At 40.1% G+C, this 27,309-nt stretch overlaps 1 protein-coding gene across 1 annotated transcript in view; it reads left to right on the top strand.

Annotated features, from left to right (window-relative positions):
- The window catches only part of stxbp1a (syntaxin binding protein 1a), a 47,232-nt gene extending 24,404 nt beyond the window's left edge, over positions 1-22,828 (top strand). The window contains 20 exon segments of the mRNA XM_051072784.1: positions 6,989-7,038; positions 7,525-7,606; positions 7,699-7,775; positions 7,900-7,978; positions 8,524-8,627; positions 10,558-10,706; positions 11,156-11,240; positions 11,356-11,486; positions 11,575-11,682; positions 11,815-11,875; positions 12,054-12,119; positions 12,210-12,290; positions 12,376-12,514; positions 13,238-13,347; positions 13,727-13,813; positions 13,815-13,829; positions 14,179-14,264; positions 15,012-15,166; positions 16,520-16,677; positions 20,493-22,828. Of these exon segments, the coding sequence (XP_050928741.1) occupies positions 6,989-7,038; positions 7,525-7,606; positions 7,699-7,775; positions 7,900-7,978; positions 8,524-8,627; positions 10,558-10,706; positions 11,156-11,240; positions 11,356-11,486; positions 11,575-11,682; positions 11,815-11,875; positions 12,054-12,119; positions 12,210-12,290; positions 12,376-12,514; positions 13,238-13,347; positions 13,727-13,813; positions 13,815-13,829; positions 14,179-14,264; positions 15,012-15,166; positions 16,520-16,629 (1,775 nt within the window). The 3' untranslated portion in view covers positions 16,630-16,677; positions 20,493-22,828.
- Positions 22,829-27,309: the final 4,481 nt, after the last annotated feature.

Here is a 27,309-nt window from a genome sequence, read left to right as displayed (position 1 = left end):
CAGCATGTAACATTTTGAAAAAGCACAAACTGTTTTTGCATCCTCTTTATGTTCAGATTAAACAAATGAGATACAAGAAATACAAGAGCATTAATTAGCAACATTTAGAGGTGCTGCTAAACCTTGTATAGATGCTTTGTCCAGCTGTTTCCGGTCTTTGTGCTAAGCTAATCACGTCCTGAGTCCAGCTCTGTACTTAACATGTGGATATGGGATTGACATCAGTCTTTTCATCTTGCGCATCGCAGCAAATAAGCAGGTTTCCCAAAATGTTGCTCTATTATAGTTTCTGGAAGCATGCTGGTGTATATTTACTCCCTCTCTGTGTAGGGATATGTGAGTAGAGGGAAGGAGGAAGGTGAAACAGAGAAGGACACGTGCATGCACTTAGTTGCAAGTACACACACACACACACACACACACACACACACACACAGATGCATACACACACATACAAAGCATTGCTGACCTTGGAAGCATCACTGAACCAGAGCATCACACACTCGTCTGGGTTCAGTGTCTGACGCAGTGCCTGCAGCCCCTGGGCCTACGTAAAACACACACATGCACACCACAAAAACACATGCACACTGCACACACACACACACACACACCACACACACACACACACACTCAAATAAATCCATGCCGAAATGTCATGTCGCAGTGGTTATAGAGCATGAAGAACTGGCTGAAATAGAGCTCTCTAATGCAGGGCTACAGTGGCTCATAATCTTAATGAATTTCCCTTCTCTTTCACTGAGGAGGAGTGCTGTGTCAGAGCTGGCAGACGTCCTCTTCCTCCCACTCCTCTCAGCAGCACGTGACTGTTCTCTCCAGCCTCCTCTTACATACATACACACACATACAGTGGAGACAAATTTAACACAGTGTTACAGAAATATCTACTTATAGAGCATCGGTACTGTACGAGAGCCAAGCAGCGTCGGCCAAGATGCTCCCGTCCTCAAGCGACATAAACAAAAAGAGGAAACACGGATTAAAGAGAAGGAGAAACTGAGAGGATAGCATGACCTGATGGTGATGTGTCAAGTTGTGATGATAACTGTAAGAAGCAAAATATAATTGATATTGATTTTTGGCTTTTATGCTGCCCATTAATCTGTACAGCTGCGTCCCAGAGAGCACAGAGACCATCAGACAGAGCTCCAGCCAGGTCTCTGCAGCCTGTGCTACCACAATGCAGCACTTGCTTTCCTACAGTCTGTTATACACTGTCTGCCATTTTCAGCACCATGGGTTTCTGTGAGTTGTTTCCCAGCTTCCTGTTCTGTTAGTGCCGGAGAGTGCTTAAAAACAGGATTAATTCATTGCATTAATTAGCTGATTAATCAGTTCAGTAAAATGATTAACCACTGACCCTTTTGATAAGAATTTAGTCTTTAAAAACACACTGAAATGACATCTTTAGTTTCTGAAATGTGAGTTATTTGAGATTAAAGTGGAATATTTGGGGTGTAATTACAAGAGGGACTTGATGAAATTGTTCAGGGGTTTTATTTGATTGCTCATAATGTGTGTGCTGTAGTGAGTGTGTAGTGGTCCCTGCTAGAATCACAGTGATTTGGAGCTGTTGAGGACTGTCGGCCCCCGCCCACACACCTTCCTCACCTGTGTTGTTAGATCCAGAGTCTCAGAGAACAGGGTAGAAGTGAGTAAACTCGACTACATTCACATTCTTGTGGAGATATAAACAGTTATTATCATCTGATATCTAAACAAACACTATTGCTCCACTAGATACCACGCCCCACATGCAGAGTGAAGTAATTTGATGGAAGGGGTTAGCTAGATGCGCCAATTACATTTGATTGAATAGATTAATGAAAACATTCATGAGTGCATGATGATTCAATGAAAATATTCAGACATTTTCCAGAGGGAGAAAAGAAAGGGACAGATTTTGTCATATAAATACTTTAGATATACCGTTAGATCAGTAGCACAATTATTGCAGGGATTCAGGATGATAATACTTAAGATTTAATGTTGCACTTCATGTACTTCTGATTTCCCCAGTAGGAAAACAAGTTTAGATTTAGTGATATCTACAAAAATTCTTCTAACTGGGGGAGTTGAGTTGGAGTTTTACAACACCATATTACACCACCATGTACACCTAATTATGATAAGAAAACATAGAAAGAGAGTCAATCTGTGCAGCGCTTTTAATTTGCCATTTCTTCAGTGGTGTTTTGTGTGTGAAATATGCAGTTGTGTCCTGTTGCTGCCATAGTGACTTGTGGTCACAGATAATGGTGAGTTCTTGATGTCAAGTGAACAAAGGTGGCTGACAACTCCATGTGTGTTTCAAGCAGTTTGGCCGAAACATCTAGTGTCCTGTGTGTGTGTTAACAGATCTTTATGCCTATACACAAATATTTGTGTCACTGTCAGGAGATGATCTGACATCTTGAGACATTAGAAACATATTCATACGTTGATTCTTGCTGTGTTGTCATGCTAATGTTGATTGATGCTGACTTACTACAGCACTGCTAGGCCCACACCCTGTTTGCTTAGTTTCCAGGCTGTGTTGAGGTACGTCTGTGCAGGCTCCATGAGAAAGAGTCCACATACCGTCAACACAGTCACCAGAGATCAGTCTAATATACAGAATGTGTGGCAGGAGGATTTCTCAGGGTCTCTGCACTCAGGTCTCATGAACGAGCTTCATCTCTGCTCCTGTACATCATCTCCCATCACGTATTGCTGCAGGTCATGGGAAAGGTTTATCACGACTGTTCACCTCGCCTCAGTCTACATGACCTCTGACCTCTGACTGGGTATATGTGGGAGTCCAGAGTGTCATGATCCTCCTCTGCTTTTCTTGCAACCCACTTGTGCTGGTTGCGGCTGGTTAGGGTTGTTATGTAACTGCAGGCTGGTCTGACCAGGCTGTGAATAGCAGACTCTGGCTCGAGGTTTCGGGATCATTTAATCTTATATAGTCATTTATGCCTAGATTACATTTCTGAATCTATTTCATTTTAATTGATTGCTCAGGGCTTACTCAACTGCAGGAAACCTTAATAACTGCTTGTGATGTTTGATGGTGAAATTAACTTCACTTTGAGTCAAACTGACCAAGTGAGGAGCCACCATTTAAACAGGGGATGCAACTGAGGATTATTGTATTTGTTCATCAGTTGATTGAATTTGTCAAACATAGTGACAGATGTCCACAGCAAGTTGACAGAGCTCAGTGATGTCTTGACATAAAACACAAACAAATAAATGTAGTTTTCAGTCAAACAACTAATCAACCATGTGACTAATCTCTGCAGATCTATGTTAAACACAATAAGATCTCCAGGGAGTTTCAGTAAAGAAAATAATGGTCTCCATGGTAAAATACCACCCATGGTCTTTGCCTCCATTTTGTTATTTTCCATTATAATCACTTATTGCCATAATTTTATTGATGGACTATATTAGACCAGTTTCCTGGTGCCCTTTTTTGTTTTTCGAGCAGCTACTTTGGATTTGAGACCCTCCAAGTGAAGCCTGAAGTGTTTTTCTGTCAAACAAAATCTAAAAATTCTCTCAGCTGAGCCATGGTGAAGGCTGTCCTTGTATTTTAGTGCGAGCTCTGCTGAAATGTCCGCCTGTCTCTTTAAGATCGGCAGCGTTAGATTCTCTCGGGAGTGATGCTACGGTGAAGTGGAGATCCAGAGAAGAGAAAAAAATGGGTCATGTACTCATAGGTGAAAGTCCCTGAAGGGGGAGAACCACGAGTCAAAGGGAGAAACTGCCAGCTCTTCACTGCTGCAGAATGTGTAGAGTCAAGGCTGGGAGGAATGTACATTGACCTAACCAGCAATATCATGTACAGTAACATGTCTCACTGTTCCTTACTGGGGCTGAATGTTGTTGTCATATGGTTTAAATTCTCTGACTGAGGTCAAAGTGTGTGGTCAAATTGAAGGAGCAAATTTATTAGACGCCTTTAGATTATGTTAAAGGTTTAAAACAAAATCCTGCTTTGCCTTTCGATCTGCCTTCGTTTTCAGCCCTGCTCTGCCATGAGGATGTGTATCCTGTTAAACTGGATGTAAGAGAGCTTATGAGGCTGTGTGTGTGTGTGTATGTGTGTGTTTGTGCCACTCTGCCTGTTTGGTTGACACAGCTGTTGCGCTGTGTTTGTTCAGGTCCCTTCCCTTCTGTCTGACTGGTGCGTTCCTGTATTGTGTTGCCTCTATCTGGAGGTCAGAAAGGAAAAATCCACAGTGCTGCCCCCTGATGTGGTTTTGATCTCCATTCACAGCCATCAGTTGCAAATGTGTGATGCTAACTTCACTATTTTATTATCATAGTTTCATTATTTACATGACTTAGACATGTGACTAAGACACAGAGCAACATTTGCATTCATTTGGAGCCATGTTTCTGTCCACCTGAAAAACTCAGGACCAACATTTGCCTTCCTTTTCACTCTGTTTTTGGCCTCCACCAACCTCTGGTGAAAATATCTGTCTCTTTAGCTAGCTAGTTGTTAAGTGTGGTCTCTTTTTTGGTGCTGGGCCGGTAGCGTACAGTAGGTTTATCAGAGGTTATCTGCATCCTGCTGCTGCTGGAAACAAGGTTGATGAGAGTGCAGTTCTCGTGGGGCAAAAAACCAAAACAATGAGCTAAAAGATGCTGAAATGCTCTGTAGTACTGAGGAGAGCTGCAGAGTTGGGTGGTTATATCATTTGTTTATATAAAAATAGTAAGAAGTGGAGCTTTAGCATTGCTTACACAACTTGATAGACCACACCAGACTGAATGCGTATCAATAAATGATACTGAATAGAGTATACTTTCATTTTCCAACATGGCTTGCAAAAGTTGTGTTGTCAGTTCACCTTTAGAAGTCAAATTGACATCTATGTGTAAGACACTCTTTCTTGGACATAAAGCAGTGAGGCATTAGTTAAATTAAACTAATATACTTGTTCAGTGGCTGGAGGATTTTCACAGAACAAAAGGAAATGCATCAGCTGCAGCAGAGGAAAAGGGAACACATGTGACGGATATCCCCACTGCTGCTTTGTTTTGTAGAAGTGTCTCATCCTGTGGCCTGGAGGTGCTGCTGAAAAACAAGTAGATTTTTTTAAAGAATGAACATGAACCAGCTTTAATTTTACAACTGTTAATTTAAACATTTAGCACAGACTTGCTCCTAAATAAAATAAAACTCCATTATTTTGGTTTCTTTGGTTTTGTATTTGCTGCTGCTTTGCTGCTAAAAGAACAGAATAGGGCACCTAAGATGATGGAAATAGTCAGAGGCTGAGTCAGGGAATCTCTGTCATTTAGTGAGAATAATATTCCTACTATCCCAAGATCATGTGTCCCACAGGAGGTCAGTCACAGTTCCTCTGACTCAAAGGAGGTGAGAGCTGTCTGTCTGCCTACCCTTCCTTTTTCTGAACCATCCTAGATATCCCGTCTTTTTGTCATGTTTGCTATTCATTCGCCCTTGCTTCCTTTCATCTGTCCTATCTATCTGTCTGTCCTGTTAGTTTCCAACAGCTCTTCCCTCTCACTGTGAAAAAAGCCAATCAGCAGCTAGTGTCTACATCACCTGCAAGAATTTGTTTTTTCATGAGACAGAAGGCACAAGCGTTGACTGAAACGAACACATGCGATGTGTGTTCCGTAATCTTTTTTTGTGAGAGTCCTTTTTAATCTGTGATAATCCATCAGTATCTTTGCGGCCTCAGGTTTTAGCTGCGAGCCGGAGGGCTTAGCAGGGTTAGCAGGGCGTGATGTTAAACAGTAATTCACCCTAAATGGATTTGTTCTAATACAGCTGGCAGATTGTTGGCACAGCGATCAGGCCAATATCAGTATGGTGGTATAAACATGACCATCGTGATGTGACCTCACAGTGGATGAGATTATTTTTCCTGTGTGAAACCAAAGTAGAATCACTTCTCAGCAGATTTCATTCACTCCTCATCCAGAGGATTTATTCCACTGGTGTAGATCTGTGTGGTCAGTAACCTTGTTGCAGGCCATATTTGACTTTTGCATGTTGCTGTCCTGCAGTGTAGGCATTGCATTATGGGATTTTAATTCTATACCAGTAGGACAGAATAATATTGATTTTATCCATTTGACTTTGCGGTACATGCTTTTATATGTTATTGTAGAGCTAATACAATCTTAACGTGCAACAATAAGCAACTTCAACTGAATTTTCAACTCCATAATACTGCAATCAAAAACATCTCATAGCAGTATTTCATACTAGTTTTAAGTAATGTTTTAAGTGGTACCCATCAAGCAGTTTTGGAGAAATTAATCAGTTTTTACTTGTTGTGTTTATGAGAAAACAATGTGCTGATGATCACCAGTGTTTTTTGACATTTTCTGACATTTCTAAATTCAGTTCATTTTGTTATTTTCTTAATGTATAGTCACTCCACTCCCAAAATGTGGTCAGAATTATAATTATATGCAGTGACAACATGGTGATTTAGCTTTTTTGTCATTAATGGATCCTTGTTACAGTATAATAACTATTTATGATTCAATAGTATAAAATTATATTTATGGAAATATCTTGCAGAAGGAAAAATTATTCCAAAATGTGCTCAAATAAATGAAGCACATATAGTGACATAAGACAGAGCCAAATGTGAACCCTGTACACACACACACACACACACACACACACACACTGCAGGTATTCAAACACACTACAACCAAACAGCTGTTGTTACACACATTATATCTCCCTGAATTTATCTATTTATTTTTGAATATCATCACCTATTCAAATGAAATTGAAGGAGATTTTGGCATCATTCAGCTCTGAGGGGATTAACTTCCTGTGGTGATATAGCACCTGTCCGTCTGTGTATCTCTTCACGAGTATTCCCTGTTTTTACGAAAAGGAATTAAAACCTTTCCACTCATCAGATCATTAAGCATCATCCCTCAGATTCCTGATGTTTATTGTTCTTTTCTTTTACAGAGATTATGAATGATGTTATCAAGAAGGTGAAGAAGAAGGGAGAATGGAAGGTAAGATGTAAACCTATACGAGGAAATACCTTGAAATAACACCTTCTGGGTCTAATAGAGAGGGAGCACCAGACAAGTTGATCAGTGAAGTGATCTGTAGTAGATCAGATCAAAATCCTGCAGCTTCTTCTTGATTTTTCCTTGTTTGTTTTTGCTCAAATCTGTGTCTTGTGTCGCTGAGATTAGAGCTGAAACAATTAGTCGATTATTGGCCAGCTGAGCAACAGGAATTAATATTGCAGTAATAATAAGTGATTATCATTATAAGAATATTACAATATTAAAATGCCAAACTTTAACTTGTTCCAGCCTCTTCTTGGATAGTAAACTTCATATTTTTGGGAGTTGGACTGCTTGAAAACAAATGAAAATTCTTCAAAATGTGTGTTCTGTAGAGCTTTATTTGAGACAGTTTTATTGTTTGCCACATGTAATGGAAGTAATAAAGTGTGTTTGTTTAGTTACTGTCTTCTCCCCTGTTGCCAGGCGCTGATTGTGGACCAGCTGAGCATGAGGATGTTGTCGTCTTGCTGCAAGATGACAGACATCATGACAGAGGGCATCACCAGTAAGAGATGACGGTCACATCCACCATTTCTCTGTGCTGTGACACTTTCTCTGGAACTGTTGACATGTAAACGTTTGTTTCTGTCCCTGTAGTTGTGGAGGACATCAACAAGCGACGAGAGCCTCTTCCCAGCCTGGAGGCCATTTACCTGATTACACCCACAGAGAAGGTAAGCAAAGACTTTTAAAATATGTTTTAAAATGATCATTATTTCATCTTATAAAAGCAGTCATCCTGTTCATGTAAATATTTTTGTAACATCACCCTGATTTCCTCCGTTCCTCTTCCTTCAGTCTGTCCACACCCTCATCGGAGACTTCAAAGACCCTCATTCAGCCAAATACAAGGCAGCTCACGTTTTCTTCACTGACTGTGAGTATATACAAGAGGAGCTGCTTCAGCACCGAGTTTTGTTCACAAAGAAGTGTTATTTACTTTGTTGTATGTTCAATTACTGCTCTGTTCTTTTTACTTTCTTAAATGGGTTTGAAGGGACACTCCTTAATGAATTCCTAATTAATAGTACAAAGATCCTCACATTGTTCCTTTCTATTTTTAGATTGTTCTTTTGTCTCTCATTTCTAGAGAAACATTCTTAAAGCAGTTGTGTCTTTTACTATTTTGTTATGGAGTCAGTAGATGATTTTCATAAATAAAAATATATAGAGCTGTTGTAATGCCACAGTTACCTTTGTACCTAATGTTAGAAATAATAATCTAGTCTGCCACGTTGAATGTTTGAGGAAGCACAGGAAAAGATTATCTCCTATGGAAGCCAAACATCCTTAATGGAGCCAATGAGAATCACTCTATAATCCTGTTTTCCTTTATTTCACCTTATTAACATAGTAGATTATTATACGCTATAATCACCCATAAGCAATTTAATTGTTGTCGCTTGTTTCTCTCCTTTCCAGCCTGCCCTGATCCTCTGTTCAACGAGCTGGTGAAGAGCCGCGCTTCCAAAACCATCAAGACTCTGACGGAGATCAACATTGCATTCTTGCCCTACGAGTCTCAGGTATATATCGAGCCGTACACAGTGTCTTGCATGATGACGGCTGTTGGTGCTGTTAGGGAATCTAATCAATGTGACACAACCAGTGAAACTGCACAACTTCGTTGCTGGCCTTTTCATTGACGAGTGAATATTGATTTGTGAACAGATGGTTCAGTGTGTCTTTCTGTCTAACACTGAAGTTTATGTATCTGACCCTTGGATTATTTCCCCCTCTTTTCTCCTCTTAAGGCAACAAATGTACGGTTGGCTTTTGTTGTTTGTCACGGGCTGTGAGTGAAAATCAGAGGGAGAGAGAGATCCAGAGATAGAAAGCCTGAGCGAGAGATCGATTAAGGCAGGTGGGAGGAAAGAGATGCTGTGAAGGACACGGACAGGAATAGCAACAGTGAGGTTACGGGTTGTTAGCGTCAGGGATGGATATAAAGAGACGGAAAGAGAGAAACACAAATATACACTCAGGTGGTGGCTTGGCAAAATGCTGCTGACTCACCACTCACTCTGTTTACTGCCAGACTGTTCCAGAAACACTCACATTTGTCACATTGCCTTCCCTCCCTCCCCCCATCTCCTTCCCTCCCACCTGCTTCTCCACCCTTTGCTGAATTTCCAAATTCCTGCCTCTATCATGTCTTTTCTCCTCCCTCCCACTGTCTGTGTTTTTATCCCGCCATTCCTCCATCCCTGCCTTTGCACGTCGCTTGCACTCTCTCCTCTCGCTGCTTGCATCAGACGTTTTATTTTTTCTTCTCACTCAGTTTATTCTCATATTCATTCTTTCACTCCCCTAACCATATTTTTCCTAATTCCCCCCACCCCACCCACTGTCCTCCCTTCTCTCTATCTCCCACATCTCTCCTTCTACCCATCATTTACTGTCTCACTATCTGAAGATGCTGTTTGACCCACAATGCCTTGCTCCCCTCCTGTCTACTATAATTAATTCAGACTCAGTGATTTTCTGCTCCAGGCGAAGTACTGCTCTGTACACCCACCCCACAGCCCGATGCTCTCACCCCATTGGATAAGTCAAGATCCACAGAGGATGTGGCAGCCAATGGCAGCCATGCTAACACAGGGACCCTTCTGCATCGCAGAAGTGTGGTCATGTGACGTGGACAGATGGGGTGGGAGGAGGGAGTGGTAGTGAGTGATGCAGGAGAGAGGAGAGGAGGAAATCAGAGGAGTGGAAAGAAGGAAAGGAGAGTATATGAGAGAAAAATGGGAAAGGGGAGGATTAGAAAAGAGAGGAGAAAACAAAGGAAGGAGAGGAGAGGAAAGTAGACAAGAAGAGAAGATATGAAAAGGAGAGGAGGTGAGGAACAAGGGAATAACAGAATAAAATATAAGAGCAGCAAGAGAGGTGATGAAACAAGGAAACAGGAGGAGATGAAAGTGGACGGGGAGAAGAGAAGAAGTTTAGAGAGGAGTTAAGATGAGAGAGAGAAAGAGAGAAGAAGGATAACAACATGAGAGAAGGAGAACAAACAGTGGAATTAAAGGAAAGGCAAAGGGCAGAGAGGAAGGAGGGAAAAGGTGACGAGGACAGAGGATATAAAACTGAGAAAGAAGGAAATAAAATGAGAGAGGAAAGGAGTCGAGGACTGAGGGAGGAGGGGAGGCAGACGAAGAGGAGGTGATTAAATCGTAGTCGAGACAAGTGCATAAAAAACCAAAGAAAGAAGAAGACAGGAAAAGAGGAGAGCATATATAAATCAACTGATATTATCTCAACACCCTCAGCTCATTTTTTCCAGATTGATAACACACTCTGTCCACGCTGACCTGCTGTATTTCACACTATGATAGTGTGCATGTTACATAAGAGAAAAAGATGTAGGAAGGTGAAAAAGCTCAAATCGATTAAAGCAGAAAGACACAAAGCTGTTCCTCTTGAAGTAAAGTTTAAGCTCCTGTATGTCTGTATGTGCAGGTGTACTCTCTGGACAATCCAGATGCCTTCCACAGTTTCTACAGCCCCCACAAGACCCAGCTGAAGAACCCTGTGATGGAGAGGCTGGCCGAGCAGCTGGCCACACTCTGTGCCACCCTGAAGGAGTACCCTGCTGTCAGATACCGAGGGTGAGCAGCAGGGGGAGCTGACAAATGAATAAATAATGAAATGGACTGTAGCCATTTCACCTATAAGTCCATTAAGACACTTATTCATTTATGGATCTGGTTCATATCATCTCAGAAAGCATATAAGGTAAAAAGGGAATATCTCTGCTGGCCAGTAACACAGATTGTTTATTAGTTGTGGCATTAATGAAAAAGATGCAGTTTTTGTTGTAATGTAAAAGGCTTCTGCACAGACTAGTGTGCTGCAGATATTACTGTTCAGTTAGAAAGGCTCAAAAGGGGGGGGGGGGTAGATCATTTAATCTTAAATTACATTTCAAATTGTAATTCATCATAATATCTTTTTTGTTTTGTATCGTGCGTGTTTGACTGGATATCTTGCCTTCCTCTCCTCTCTTCTTCATTATACTCTACCTCCATATGCATCCATTTGTCTTTCCTTCTGTCAGGGAATACAAGGACAACGCCACCCTGGCCCAGTTGGTTCAGGACAAACTGGACGCCTACAAGGCCGATGACCCCACCATGGGAGAGGTGAGCTCAGGAGAAATCATTTATTCATTCCACTGCTGTTGATACTATATGCATGTTTGTCTTCTTGCTTCTTTAATTATTGTATCTGCCTCTCTCTCTCTCTCTGTCTTTGTAGGGTCCAGATAAGGCTCGCTCACAGCTGATCATCCTGGACAGGGCGTTTGACCCTGTTTCACCCGTCCTGCATGAACTCACCTTCCAGGCCATGGGCTACGACCTGCTGCCCATTGAAAATGACGTCTACAAGTATGGGAAAAAAAAGACAAAACAGATAAGTGGTTGCTTGTAAGGGCTATGTTTTAAATTTTAGGATGTGTGTCTTTTTTTTCTTCAGGTATGAGACCAGTGGCATCGGAGACTCTCGTGAGAAGGAGGTGCTACTGCACGAAGACGATGACCTGTGGGTGAGCCTGAGACACAAACACATAGCCGAGGTGTCCCAGTGAGTACATCTGTTTTTCTTAGTTTTTTAAACATCTCTTCAATCAGTCTTTTGATGCTGAACAAAGCAACATTCAAACTTATTTCTGATGTATCACTTCTCTTCCTTTGTGGTTTGTGTTTTGTCATTCAGGGAAGTGACACGCCAGCTGAAGGACTTTTCTTCCAGCAAGAGGATGAACACCGGAGAGAAGGTGCAGACGAAGTTGATTAGTTGATATGTACAGTCTGACAATGCAGTATTGGCACAATAACATCATTAAACAAATCTCAGTTTCAGTTTTGTACACATAGCAAAGGGCAAACTTGGAAACAGGACTGACTCATCATTCAGTGTTGTTAAGTTAGTTTGTGTTGCTTTTGTCTCGACAGACTACGATGAGGGATCTGTCCCAGATGCTGAAGAAGATGCCTCAGTACCAGAAGGAGCTCAGCAAGGTGTGTGTGTGTTTTCAGGCATGTGTGTGTGTTTTCCTCAGTGCGTGTGGGAGTGTTAATGCTGATTCTGTGTGCTATTGTCTTTTTCAGTACTCCACTCACCTGCAGCTGGCTGAGGACTGTATGAAGCATTACCAGGGAACAGTGGACAAGCTGTGCCGTGTGGAGCAGGTAAGACGGGAGAAGAGGAAACGATGAAACAGAGGCAGTACTTAAAATGACAAACATGATATGAGAGCTGAGTTTTCTGCTGCAGGATTTGGCTATGGGAACAGACGCTGAGGGAGAGAAGATCAAAGACCCCATGAGGGCTATTGTGCCCATCTTGCTGGACGCCAACGTCAGCACATATGACAAGATCCGCATCATCCTGCTCTACATCTTCCTCAAGAATGGTGAGTAGGACACTAAAGGCAACATAACGAAATCACATTTTAATTTTTTAAAACTCTGCTGCTATTTCCTCGCTATAAAATATAAATCTTTTGTTTCATTTTATTACCTTTTTAAATTATTTCTACTCTGCTGTTGCTTCTGCTGTTGTCTGATCATCTTTATAAATATTAATGCAGACTTGTGAGTATTAGTATTTCTTACAATATATGTAGTGTTCAGAAATGATCAGAGTACAGGAACTTTAACCAAGCAATACAGTCTGCTGAACATTTTAATAATTTCTAGATTTATCTGTCACTTTTCTTTTTCTAAATTATATGTAGGTTTAAATGAACAAACTAACAATTACTCACTCAACAGAATGGACTACTTCACTGCTGGTGCCAGTGTAATTCATCACTTATTGATATTCACTAGCTAAGGAAAGAAATGAACCACTACAGCCTGTAACAAGCTTCAGCAAGGCAGCAGTCCTCTAAAAGCTTGAAGACAGAATAAGACCCTGCCATGCACTGCTGTAATAAGCTGTTGAGGTTAAGCTATATACAGGAAGTGCAGTGATATTAAACTGAGCACATTTAGAGTTTTAATAAAAATTCTTTCCTTTTTGCACTCAATAGCAAAACATGAATTCCCCTTCCTATCAGAACAGGCTAGAACATATTAAATGTAAACAGGACAGAGTCGCAAAGTATGATTTATGTATGTGTGTGTATGTTAAGGCATTACGGAGGAGAATCTGAACAAGCTGATCCAACACGCTCAGATCCCACCTGAGGACAGTGAGATCATCACCAACATGGCTCACCTGGGCGTCCCCATCATCACAGATGTAAGCTCTTTTTTCTTTTTTTTCTTCTCTGCTCTCCATCATCCAGTTCAGTCTGAACTCCTCTTCTTTTTGATTGTAATATCTGTACATGTATCACTTCCTCTTCTTTGATGTAGATGTAGATCTATATATGCAGCTGCAGTTTAAAACACAGTCTTTCACGATGGTGTATTCGTTCATTTGAAATCCAAGAAATGACCAAAATCAGACTGTAGACAACCAATCCTCTAAACCTCTAGGATAAAGCTGGTTTGACAGAACAGTTTGTATTGTTTCCAAATGAAACTAAACCTTAGTAGATGATTATGAGAGACACACAGGTGATTCTGGTGATTAATAATACACTTTTTACTTCCTTGTTTCTTCTGTCCCTCGTCAGTCCACCCTCCGCCGAGGAAAGAAGTTGGACAGGAAGGAGCGTGTGAGCGAGCAGACTTATCAGCTGTCCCGCTGGACACCACTGGTCAAAGGACATCATGGAGGTGTGTTTGCGGGGCTTAGATCACTATTCAACTGATCATATATATATGTGTGTGGGTGTGTGTTTTATTTAACCTGCTGTCTCCACTGTAGATGTATTTTTTTCCTCAAGCTGACTCCCACAAAAACCTCAGTCAAACATTTATTTTTTCCAGCCTGGCTGTATTTAGCCCCTTATTTGTGCAAAGCCAATTCTTCAATGGGTCTCCATGATGGAACCACACACAGTTGCTAAGAGACATGTCACAACTGTAAAGCCTCTATTCAAGTGTGTGTGTGTGTGTGTGTTTATATTTAAGGCAGACAATAGTGCTGACAAAGATCTGTTTTGTCTTTTTTGTCGCCCTGCAGGATGCTATTGATGATAAGCTGGACACCAAGCACTACCCCTACATTTCCACCCGTTCCTCTGCCTCCTTCAGCACCACTGCAGTCAGGTATACACATTCCACACATGCGCACGAAAACACATAAATACATGTGCATAATACATAGTGTTGCATCTTCATGCATGGTCATCGCCCTTTTTTAATTACGAAAACAGAAATGGTGGTGTAGGATCAATAGTAATTTTGGAAGGGTGATGAGTTTGGTGGATCAATACTTGAGAAAAATTGAGAGTGGGAGGCACTGCTGATGACTGGCAGGTTTGTGAGCTGTATACAGATCCCAGTGCAAAAACAGGAGGCACAACTCAAGCTTTCACCAACTCAGATGTACAGATGGGGGCAAATCAAAGGAAAAGACACAAAAGTGTGTTAATAACGCAATGTGGAGGAGGTGTGTATTGATTCAGCATCAGATCCTATTACTAATACTGATCTACCTCATTTGCTGTTCCACCCCCACATACTGTATACTGACACACCCAGCACTGAGGATCATGTTAGGATACATGAGAAAATTTATACGAATGCAGATAGTGCCAGTTACATCTGCAGGCTATAGAGCTTCCTGCTGGGATGCAAACAGCTCCACCAATCAGATGCTTAGGATCAGCCTATACTGCCTGAGAAATAAAATCCTCTGACAATAACTCCAAAATCTCAAAAACTGGATTGGGAAAAGTTCTGCCTCCATCCCTAGAAGTTATGCTCTTGAATGACCAAATATTTCACAAGCTAAGAAAGCAATTGCTGTAAAACTGCAATAATGTAATCCTGTTTACCTTCCTGCTCTGGCAGTGCTCGGTACGGCCACTGGCACAAGAATAAGACACCTGGAGAGTACCGCACCGGTCCACGTGTCATGGTCTTCATCATTGGTGGTGTGTCCTTCAGTGAGATGCGCTGTGCCTATGAGGTCACACAGGCCAATGGGAAATGGGAAGCCGTCATTGGTGAGTAATGCAACATGGGGGCACGGCCGAGCGCAGGCTGAGAGCAAGGGTTAAAGGATTAAAGTGTAGGCTGTGGACATGGCTACTCAGAGATACACTCACCACAACGTTGAACACAGAGTGGACGTGTCTCTGAGTGGACGTGTGGAGCTGATGATGATGATGATTAGCTGTGTGCTAATTTAAGAGGCTGTGTTTTCTGAGGCATTTCTGAGGACTGTGTGAGGCTAGACCAGCAGGTGTTAAGGCCAGTCTGGCCTTCAGGTCCTCTTAAGGTCACAGAAGGACACGGCTTCAGAACTGGAACACAGCTAAGAAAATAAAGATTGAGGGAAGGAAAATGTGGAGGGAGTCAACCACAGGAAGTGAACTGAATGGACAGTGTAACTCTGAGATAGAGGTGCAAATTCACTGCATAAAAATAAAGCAGAATCAGTTTTTTCCCACAAAGCATGGGGTGAAATTAGGTGACTTTTTGACAATACGGAATGAGTTTTTAGTTAAATGCTTTTTGGAATTAAGTTGCATTTGTTGAAGAAAGCGTAAGGATGATTATGAGCTATTTCTCTTTGATTTTTTGAAAATTATAGAAGCAAAGGTGACAAAACCAGTAATATCTGACACCACTGGCACACTAGAAGAACCAATACAAGATTATATACAGTTTGAGTTTATATTTATTTTGGCATCACTACTTTCACTTTTTCAAACACAAAATGTCCAGGTTTTGCAATCAGGAATAATTTCAGCAGCACAACACAGCTCATTTAAAACAGCAGAATTTCCTTTCTGACTCGCATGCACCCAGACCATGAATCCCACATCTAAACACACATCATGGCCACAACAGTCTCACAACGATCACGCTGAAGCAGTTTAACCCTGTGGAAAACATTTAGAAGGTCTAGCTGCAGATAGCTGTTGCAACCTGCCTATTGTGTGCAATGTGTTTTGTTTAAATAGCCCTTTATGTTATGCCCCTCTGTACTGTTTATTTGATGTCTTAAAGCTTTGCCAGCCAGTCTGTGTTATAAATGGGAAAGTGTCTTGTTAGTTTTTGTTGTGCTCTGCTTCAGCTGTTGTCTTTAAAAACAACTGTTGTCTTTAAATTGCAGCCACGCCATGTCTTTTTCTCTGTCTGTGCGTCCCAGTTTTTTTGTGTTTGTGCAACATGGCGAGTGTATGTGTGTGTATGTGTGTGTGCAGCGTCAGTGGGTTGAGTGTGTCTCTGTGTGTATGTACTGTATGACAGATTGCTTGTTTTTAACCCCTTTGTTTTTCTGGAGAGAGTGGGGGAGGGGGCGTGGCATGTGCTGAGAGACGAGTGGTGAAGCCGCCTCTGTTCCTCCACAGGTTCCACCCACATGCTCACCCCCACCAAATTCTTATCGGACCTGCAGCACCCCGACTTCCGAGAGTCCACTAGGGTGTCCTTTGAGGACGCAGAACCCACAGCCGAGTGAGGCAGAGACAGATTGGGAGGGAGGGAGAGAGAAATCACACTGAAAAAAGTAAAGGCAGCCGCACAAAGAAGCCCTTTCTGAACCTTCACAGCACAAGGGCTTCCTCCTTGCTCCTTTTTCTTCTTTGAACACTCAGTACTGTTTTATGTAACTCCACCCTCCTCCCCGTGTCCCTCAGGGATGGGCAGCCCGACTCTTCCTCAGTGCATGGGCCACTCCATTGGGCTCCGCTCCCTATATACTGACAGTTAGCTAATCAGAGTGGGAGTCCTGCTATTCAATCAGGTGTAACATGTCTACTGAGCCAACAGGAAGGCTGAATCCAAATGCCCAGACTTCGTTACATTTGCAGACTTGTGGACTTGATATCTAGATGTGGCACCAAAATTATTTGAATGTCTGACACGAGAACAAAGTAAAACTTAGAACTGAGAGGTATGCTGAGAAGTACGCTGAGAGGTTACTTGCATTATGTAGAAACAATACTTAACCCTGTAATGTAGAAATATGTTGAGAAAAACACTGACACTAACATACTTTGGAAAAATTACATTTAAAAAAGTGATGCATAAAAGCAGTGAAGTCTTATCAGGAGCTTATGTCGTCTTCCATTCTCACAGCCTCACAAACACGATGAACACTGATGATGTTGGGCATGTCAGAGTACATATGCACACAAGTCCATGAGGGCCTTTGGATTCAGCCCAGGTAAAGTCTGTGCTGAGGAGTGGCCATGCCTGAGGGGGTTGTGACCCCATCCCTGCTGCCTCCTCCCATCATCTCAACTGGGTGGATTAAATCGCCCCTCGACAGCCACCCAAAGGCCCTTTGAGCCTGTTGAACTCTCACACCAGATTTAATCTACCCCCCCGAGATCCATCTTTATCAGTTTTTAACTGTCTGATTATTTTTTGAAGTAACCCTTTGCAAAGACAATCCCCCTTGATTTGTCACTGGTTTCTTTCAGGACAGGTCCTTGAGTTGATGCTGGATTTCAAAGAAGGATTCTCTCCTTTTTGTCTTTGTGTTGTTGTTGTTTTTTTTCTGTTTGAGTCCCACTCCTCTGACTTCATTTACGTCACTCTCTCTGAGCCCACCATCACATGCTCACATTGCTCATGGCTTGTCTGCAGAGGGCACCGGATATTAATAACATATCACTACTGTAATATTTTAAGGATGCTGACACACAGGCTGGTTTTGGTGGCAACAAAATGGGAAACAGTCAGTTCAGTTGCCCACAAAGCTTCCTCCATAACGTCTCTCTGCTGACACAGTCTGAGAATGTAGCATTGTTCCACCTGATATGCTTTAGCAACCTATCTAAAAATAAAGATGCCACACATGTCAAAGAGCTACTAATCCCTCCCCCCTTAATGTACAACACTCTTCATTCCTACTAGTTTTCAGTATGTTAATACAGGAACACAAAAACAGATACTACATCCATAGGAGCCTGTGTAGGGTAGTAGCAGTCAGAGAGCGCATACCTCTGCCAAGGCTGAACTGTCATCTGAATTTTTTATTTCAATAATACAAAATATCAGGGCATTTTTAATGAACATCTCATCTTTGAACATATTCAGAGTTGTGCATGTGTTGTCTAAATGTATTGGCAACCACACAATGCAGTTAAGAGTTTATTTTAAATATGCCACACCTGCGAAAAAATTGGCAACCATATAAAGGAAAATGTTATGAAATACAAAAGAAGAATAGCTTTTTTTCGGGGGGAATTATCCAGAATGGTTAATGTATTAAATTTGGTTTAGCTTGGATGATGTGCGTAGTTTTGAAAAGATTTCATGTGAACCACAGAGTGGAGGGACAATAAAGGTGTGTCTCATGTTACTTGGCTCAGAAGTTGCAAACAAGATTGTTCTTTATAAAAGTGTTTCATAAACAGCCACATGGTGGAGCTATCTGCACCAAAAACTGATGAAAGTCCTCCCCTTTCCACCAGATTTCATGAATTCTAACATAAGTTTAAAGTCTTGTGTTAGAAAACATACTTCTGACAAACACACATTTGGGAACATTTGAATAATCTCCTCAGTGGATGTAGTAAATACTCGTAATATCTATTGCCATATCCATGACCCCCTCATTGCTGATCTACTTTTACAAACACATTGTCATTTAAAGCTGGATTTCCAACCACAAAGACAGAATATTGTAGTCCTGGGCATCCATCTCATTCCTGACTAATCTGCTAAAGCGATATCGTTTACAAACCGACTTTTGGTTTTATGGTTTCTTCAGTAAGCAGTTCTCACCATAAGCAGTATGGCTGCCCCCCACATACTGCCACATTCAGCACTTCCTGAGCAAAATGGCCATCACTTACTAAAAGTCTTTATTTTTGTTATTTTGGTCTAAACCTAGAAATGTACAGTTATTTAAAGGCGTTGGAGATCAACGTCAACGTGTTGTGTTTCTGGGGCTGAAAGGCCCACGAAGCTGTGTGTTTTGGGAACAGCAGAGAAGCAGGTGAGGCCAGTCTGACACTGACCTCTGTGACTCACACTAAACCTCCCCCCACCTACAATCCCTGACACCCATGACCCCCACGACCCCCACATCACCATAACGACCCAACTCGAGATGGGCTTGCCTCTTTCTCTTCTGTTTTTACCTTTAACTACTTCCACTTTTTCTCAGGATCAAGTTTAGTGTTAATTGTAGGTGAATGTGTTTGAGGTAAAGCAGCTAATCCAACCAAACTGGAAGAAACATGCAGCTTTGCAACAGAAACAAACCAATTTAGGACAAAAACTATTGATGTTGAACAGGTGTGAGGAGTAAATCAAATAGTCTGTTTACTTTCTCTATTTCTCTGTGATCAAGAACTAATTATTTCAACTAATAATAAGACTAAGATAATAAAATTTGGCAAAATGTTTGGTTTACTCCACTCAGCACCTTTCAAGTTTTACGATGTTTGAAATGTGTCTTCAGCTGTCACAAGAGTTCATCTCAGTTCTAATAAGGTTAATGAGTTTCATATTTTCATTCATATTTATAGCAGACAACAGGCCTAACTCTCTGGTTGTAGATTTCATTACATGTAGAAAAGATCTGCTTTTGTCTTTTTACTGTATTTTTTTCTTTTCTTTTTTCTGGCAGTATTTTTCAGCTTTCTGCATGTTCTTTAGTTAAAGGCCTACATGGTCACATGCACATTTTCCTAACATCTGATTGGCTGTGCTATGTAGACAAGGTTTGGTGTCGCAGGTTTTTCCATAAGCGCACCTGCCGCTTTCAGCTCACAGAGTCATGTCAGTTGTGTGGTGCCCATCACTGATCTTTGTGCTTCCATAATGTTCAGCTGCATGTGATTTAACACAGCTTCATGAGTTTGTACCAGCTCTGTGTTAAAATGGTACTCAAGTCAAGATGTAAATATTTCAAGTCTAAAGTGAGACATGGATAACTTGAGATATTAAATAAAATGAAAACCCCCAAATGTGGACATATGAGGTTTTCTACCCTGTTCAGTCAATCTCGCCTAAGTCATATGTCTAGTTTTGGGAGATTTCTTGCTTTCAGATCATTTAAAGTAGTACATATTCTGCTACAGGTTGACACAGTCCTGTAAAATAATGTTGAATCAAGGCAGTGTTTAGGAGATTTTAAAATATCTGTATTATGTAGGTTTTTTTACTTCATGACTGAGTAGGGACTGCAGCTATAAGACGCAACATTATGTGAGACTGCCTTCATCTAGAATAGGCATTCATAACAAGAGCTGAAAACACATTTTTCATCTGTTTCTTTCCAAATGTGCAGATCTAACACTCTGTGTGTGTGTGTGTGTGTGTGTGTGTGTGTGTTTGTGTTTGTGTGTGTGTGTGTGTCTCCAGGATCGACCCACATCTTCACCCCCACCAGCCTGCTGGAGCAGCTCAAGGCCATGAACAAACCAGACGAGGAAGTGACAAGCTAAAATCCTCCAATTGCATCTCTCTCCCCTTTAACCTTATCCCACACCTGCCCCCCTCCTACCCATCTTAACCCTCATATCCTCTCCCCCCAACCCTATCCATTAATTGTGTATGCATCTTGCTTGAAAAGAAAAAAAGACATCTTAGATGATAAAAAAATATATGTTGTATCAAAGAATAAAATTGTTGCAAGTATTCTCATGTTTTACAATGGATGCAACTAAATAAACTTATTTAAAAAGGTTTAAATATCAGAACAGAAGGCCATTTAAAACTGAAAGTACCAAAATGTAATATTGTATGCTATGAAACCTGCTAGAATGTGTAAAAGGTAGTCATTTTCTCTCGTTTGTTCCTTTGGATTACCTCCTTGGTGTGAGTTTTATTGGATGCAGGTGGAGGAGGGATGTACAGTTTGAGAGGTTGATGTTGTAAAATATATCAGTCAACATGCAATATATTATATATAAATATATTTCATCAGAGAGGAGTCATCCCCTGCCCATTTGAGATGTGCATATTCAGTAGCATGCTTGGACTTGTGTGGACTGTTAATGTGTTTGTATCCAGTGTGGATGTTCTGGGAGCTGCGGAGTTAGCGTTTAGCTTTTTCCAAAGATGCTGAGTTTGAATACTCCACTGAAAATCTTTGTTTTGAGTATCAAAAATTGTAAAAACATTCACTGAAACTTTTGAAATCACTCCAGAAGCATTATCCACTTCTCGTCAGCTCATTTGTAAATAGCTGCCAGTTTATTAGGTACACTGTGCCAAATCTATGGTGATGTAAAGTTAACGCATTATACTTAAATCTGTTTTTTTTTTTTTTTTTTTTTTTTAATATTTAGTCTGCTATGAGTGATATATTGCAGCAGCACCTCAAACTGCAGCCTATGAATTGACTTAACCCTCATTCACTCCTTTTAATCACATAACTAATATTTAAAAACACTAATGCTAAAAATGTTTGTTTATGTCTGAGGAATTCAAATCAACCATGTTTTGGAACAGGAGAAGCTTCCGGTTTGTTTCCGGGTACGTGCGGTATGAGTTGTTGTGATGCGCACTAACAACTACGAAACTGGTTGTTGCGCTAGCTAGCAACGAACTAAAGTTGTCTTTTTCAGACATATCGTGACGTAAATATAACTTTGTACCCTACTTAGCACATGTTTCAACAGCTGGAGATGTGGACTTTATTACGGGAACGGTTTCCTAAGTTTGTGTGGATGTTTTGATGTAGTTTTTCGCGATGAAACCATCGTGTATTCAAGCTAACTTCAGCTGCTGCCGTCCTCCATCAGATAGCCGGTGAGTGTTTGGTACTCAAAACATGGCTTAACTTTCGGTGAAGTATTCGTTTTAAAAACACTTGGCAGAGCATAAGATGAAAATAGAAATAGCTCTGTAAAAAAAAGAAAAAGCCAGAAAGAATCATCCCTCCTCCGGCTGCCAAGACTGTGAAGTATTTACCTGCCACAACCTTTTTCCTTTTTCCGGAGAAACTTCACGTTTTAATGTCAAAAAGGCCGTTGCTTGCTGATATTTAAAGAATAATCTTAAAAAGGGGCCACTTGTATTTCAGTATTGTATCCTGTCAGATTAAGTCTTATCATTGGTTAGTAACGATGTTTAATTGGGCCATGCACTGAGTAGTGTTGTGTATATGCCATATATGTTGCTGTTTTTAGCGTCTCACTGTTGACTGGTGATATTTCTGACTGTGAAGTAGTGATAACTTTTCCTTTTAAAAACGCCAATGTGAAGCCGCCGTGTTTGTGATGTTTTAGCTGTAGCTGTTAGTGGTCAGCTGGGAAAAAGAACTAATATCTATATTTTCTTTGTCTGTTTCCTCCTCTGGTGCAATGTAAAACCCTCCAATGGTGAATAGCTTTGCAAGAAAAAAAACTTAAACTCAACCTTTTCACTTTTATTTCCTCCCTGCCTTCTCTTTCCTGGCCAAACAAGTTGTATATTGCACTATAATGCGTTTTCTGTGATGCAAACGCTTGATTTTGTGTTTATTTTTTTCTATTATAATTTGCTGTTGTATAGGGTTTTACTCTGTTAAATCAATTGATTTATATCAAAATTATTTATCAGAGAAAAAAAATAATAATGAAACAATAGTCTGTCCTGAAACTGTTTAACTTATTGGGATTGTTTGTTTGCCAGTGTTGAAGCACAAACAATACTTCCATGTGTACCTAATATGTACTAAGGCTGTCTAATAAATTGGCTTCCATTACATTAAAGACTCAAGTCCTTTTTTAAAAAATAATATCTTTTAGTCTTTTCTTGTAAGAATTTAAAAAGTACAGTGACACTAAATGTTAATTTCCACTTTTTCCTGCTGTATGTTCCAACTAAATATAATGCATAATTTTTATCAATCAAAATAACAATATGTCTTTGTGTCTGAATTCCCATTAGTGTGTAAAGATGGATCTACACCAGGCTGGATGCTTAAAAGCCTTCATCACTGCAGTGCTGGTGTGTGAATGTTTGGTCCACATAAAGCTGGTAAGTCACAGCAGCTCATGTACAGAAAAGCTGACTGGATGCCTCCTGAGTGACACAACTCAGTGCTCATCACCCAGTGGTAAAAACAGCTTCCTAGTGTTTCACCTGAAACTTGACAAAGAAAACCCCATTTCACTATTGTCAGGGAAACTGAAATCAATTTACCCATTCACAGTTGAGCCCTTTGAACACAATAATATTTTAAATATTATATTGATCATGGACTGTACAGTATGAGGTAGTGTAATGTAGAAAAAACATGGACATCAAAGATAGGCATGTTGCAACTGCAGTTAATAAAATTATCTTCTTCTGTTAGTTGCTGCCCGTTTATCACTGAGTGTAGTGGTTCTCCTCTGTGCTTCAAACAAAACACTACACCACCACAACACCTTCTTCTCTTTTTTCCCAGATGAGTGCAGATTTTCCTGACCAAAGCTGAAGATGAACAAGTGTCCCCACCTCATCTGTCCTGGAGGGACAAGATTAACAGGACAAGGTGGGGGTTGAAATCTAAACTGTGGATGAGGCCAAGACACTGTCTGAGGAACAGCAAACTTTAATGGAGCCAGTTTGTCATTGTTGTTTGTCAAATGTCTGGAACAAAATCATTAAAAGTTTCTTGATACTTTTTGAGTTGAGTTTAGCTATTTTCAAATCAAAGTCATACAAATCATTTTATTAAGCTATCTTTATCTGTACTTGGAGCTGCTAAATTAAATATACATGAACATTTTTATGAACAATATGGCAAAAATTAAAATCTTACACAGGATGATAATATAAAATAGCATTTCATACATACATTTTACGGTTTTATACTTATTTTTTGCACATTTAATGCAGGAAAAAAGCTAATTAATTGTGATTAAAACTCATTAAATTACAGCAACTACAATTTAGTGAAGTTTGTTCCAGACTGCATCTGAGATTAGGGTGTGCACATTTCTTGTGAGATTTTGAAGTCCAACACCTATTGAAAAGAAAAATGGGTGGAAAAGCTAACCTACACAGTATAAGTGATGTGTGTTTTAATGGTAGATACATTGTTGTACATTAAACTGAGTTGGGCTATTTATATTTTGTATGCAGCAGGATTTGAACCAGCCTCTGTACAAGTGGCTCAGATTTATAACTGCAAACAAATCCCAGACGCCACCGACTGTTCCTCTCACTCAAACCCATTTCCCTGTCCTCTACACTCTCATTTTAAGGGAAGACTGTGCCGATTCGACCAATCAGAGGCGTTGCTGGGCGGAGCAGAATCAACTGACCAATCAGCGTTTGTCTGCCGAAAGTGGTTGGCGTGTGTCGTGATTGGCGAGGTCGTGTGTCGTCACCGAACGTGGCCAGCAGTGGGGACAGCCGAGCCACGGAGAAGGAGAGTTGGAAATCGAGTGAAAATTACCGAATAAAACAAACGTTCGAGCTGCCCCTTCGTCTTTGGTTGGTTCGGACTGTGAAAAACTTCATTACCGAGGAAGTCTGGATGCTAAAACAAACTTTGGAGCTGTTTTTGTGAGCCGAGCGAGGCTGGACGCTGAACACACCTGTGGGAAGGTAAGGCTAACAAGCTAACTAATTAGCGGCTAACATTAGCTTTAGCATTAGCATGAAGTCAGGGGTTTTTAATCGGGTGCATTTGTGCTTCTTTGACTAAAGCGTCCCTCGCATGAGTTGTGGAGCCCTGGTGTGGACGAATAATAATAAAATGACAACACACTTTAATGATAACGTTTTGCAGACATGTTATATTTCCATGTAATATTGCGTTCCAACCTGATCATTTTGAGGCGATTTAACATCACAAAATGTCTGCGTGTTTTGCAAATCTTTCTGATCCGCTTTTTGTTCCTTTGCTGTTATTTTGTATGGTTTTGCGTCTCTAAGTTTCTTGTCTCTGTGGCCGTTTTGCTTGTTTGTAGTAGCTTAAGGTCTGTGTCGTTTTGGTTGTTTCGTATCTCTTTACGGTCAGCTTTTTATTCCTTTATGGTCATTATGCATGGTTTTGTGTCTCTAATTGGTTGTCTTAAATCTCCTTATGGTCAGTTTGTTGTTCCTTTTCAGTCTTTTTGCATTGTACTGTTTTTGTGTATCTTTGTAGTTTATGTGTCCATTACTTCGTTTTGCGTCTCTTTTGGTCAGTTTTTTCCCAGGATATGTTGGTGGGGGTGTTGTGAATGTCCATGGCCATCCCTTGATCCCCTTTTGTGTACATTACTAATTTGTGGTGGTTACTTGGTACATAATGGAGTAGTCTTGTGTTAACGTAAAGGCTTTAAAAAACAGGTTTAAAACTAATTAAATAATAATTTTAACTCCGCGCCGTTACAGGACGTTTTAACGTTAAGATTAGCATTTAAACTAAGATTTTAATTTATGTGAAAATAGAGATGTGCGATTTGAATGTTTGAAAGAATTGCTTTTCATTAATGTCTTAATGCAATCAAATTTCCCTTTGAATCACACTGAAGTAAAAGTATGAAGTACCCGAAATAGGATATACTCAAGTAAAAGTACCTCAAAACAGTATCTAAATATAGAAGTTGAGTAAATGTACTTAGTAACGTATGGAGATATCCTCCACCTCAAAGTGTGATTATAAAGATTTTAGCAAAAACCCTGTAAATGTTTAGTGTCATGTTCTACTACACCGTTTAAGCTTAGGTGGCGATTTTTTTTTGGGTAATGTTTGTTAATTAGTTTAACAACTGCTGTACTTGTGTTTTCCAGGTCTACTTGTTCAACTGCTGCAGCCTGGAGAGAAATACCAGCTCTCACCTCACAGACCAGAGAGGTATGTGTTTTAAAAATGTACCCAGTCTGAAACCTTTCTGATCGCAGGGATACAGCAGAAAATTTCCCGTCTTCAGATTTGCTTTGTCCAATCAATAGTCTGCAATTACTTAATTTGCCAGAAGTTAATATTCTATGTTTGGCTGTTCAGTATCAATCAAAGCACACAATACACACAAAAAGATTTACTTCAGTTCAACCTTTTTATTGATACAAAAACTATTATTGTCAGTTAACATCACTGATCATACAGTTAATTTACTCATGTAAATAAAAGCTAACTAATACAAATCTTGGTCAAATTAGATCGATTTGTAACGTTTTTCACAGTCACTGTAGGTAACAGTGTATTGATAATATTCCTCTGTATATTTCTCTTGTATTTCCTCCAGGTGTCACCACTTCGTCCATGAGTGCACAGACCAGACCAGGATCCGTGACACAGAGGCCTCCAGGTAATTTAGAAACCACATTTATACATCAACTGTCCAACAGAGAGCACTGGCATTAAATTGTTTGTGTTCAATAATTGGCTTCAGTCTGAATAGTTTATAATTGGTCAAAAAGAAGACCTAACTCATTGAGTTTATTTACATAAATCTTGTATAAACAGTTCAGAGGAAGAATTTGAACATCAGCCATGTTACCAATAGGGTCAGAATGACTGTTTCTGTAAAGTATTGGAAATATAACTAGTTATAACATGTTGTCATTTCTATATCATGTTCATATATTTTGGACAGAGCCTGGTTTTAAATTAATGTTCTGTGTTTTTCAGGTGGATTCTCAGAAACAACTGGTTCGCCAAAGGTGAAGGTAAGAAAATATTTTTATTTAATTAGAACTGTCCCTATTCCTTTTTGATAGTATAGTATGGGGTCAAAAACCATGAAAAAATGTCATAGTATAGTAAGGCATGAAAATATGTCAAAAAATGTCATAGTATAGTAAGGTATGAAAATTGGTCAAAAAATGTCATAGTATAGTAAGGTGTCAAAAATGGTCAAAAAATGTCATAGTATAGTAAGGCATGAAAATTGGTAAAAAAATGTCATAGTATAGTAAGGTAAAAATGGTCAAAAAATGTCATAGTATAGTAAGGTATGAAAATTGGTCAAAAAATGTCATAGTATAGTAAGGTGTCAAAAATGGTCAAAAAATGTCATAGTATAGTAAGGTATGAAAATTGGTCAAAAAATGTCATAGTATAGTAAGGTGTCAAAAATGGTCAAAAAATGTCATAGTATAGTAAGGTATGAAAATTGGTCAAAAAATGTCATAGTATAGTAAGGTATGAAAATTGGTCAAAAAATGTCATAGTATAGTAAGGTGTCAAAAATGGTCAAAAAATGTCATAGTATAGTAAGGTGTCAAAAATGGTCAAAAAATGTCATAGTATAGTAAGGTATGAAAATTG

Source organism: Lates calcarifer, linkage group LG9 (assembly GCF_001640805.2).
Source record: "Lates calcarifer isolate ASB-BC8 linkage group LG9, TLL_Latcal_v3, whole genome shotgun sequence".
Classification (NCBI taxonomy): domain Eukaryota; kingdom Metazoa; phylum Chordata; class Actinopteri; family Centropomidae; genus Lates; species Lates calcarifer.
Note: the sequence above shows the minus strand (reverse complement) of the source record. Positions and strands in the feature narration are given on the sequence as shown.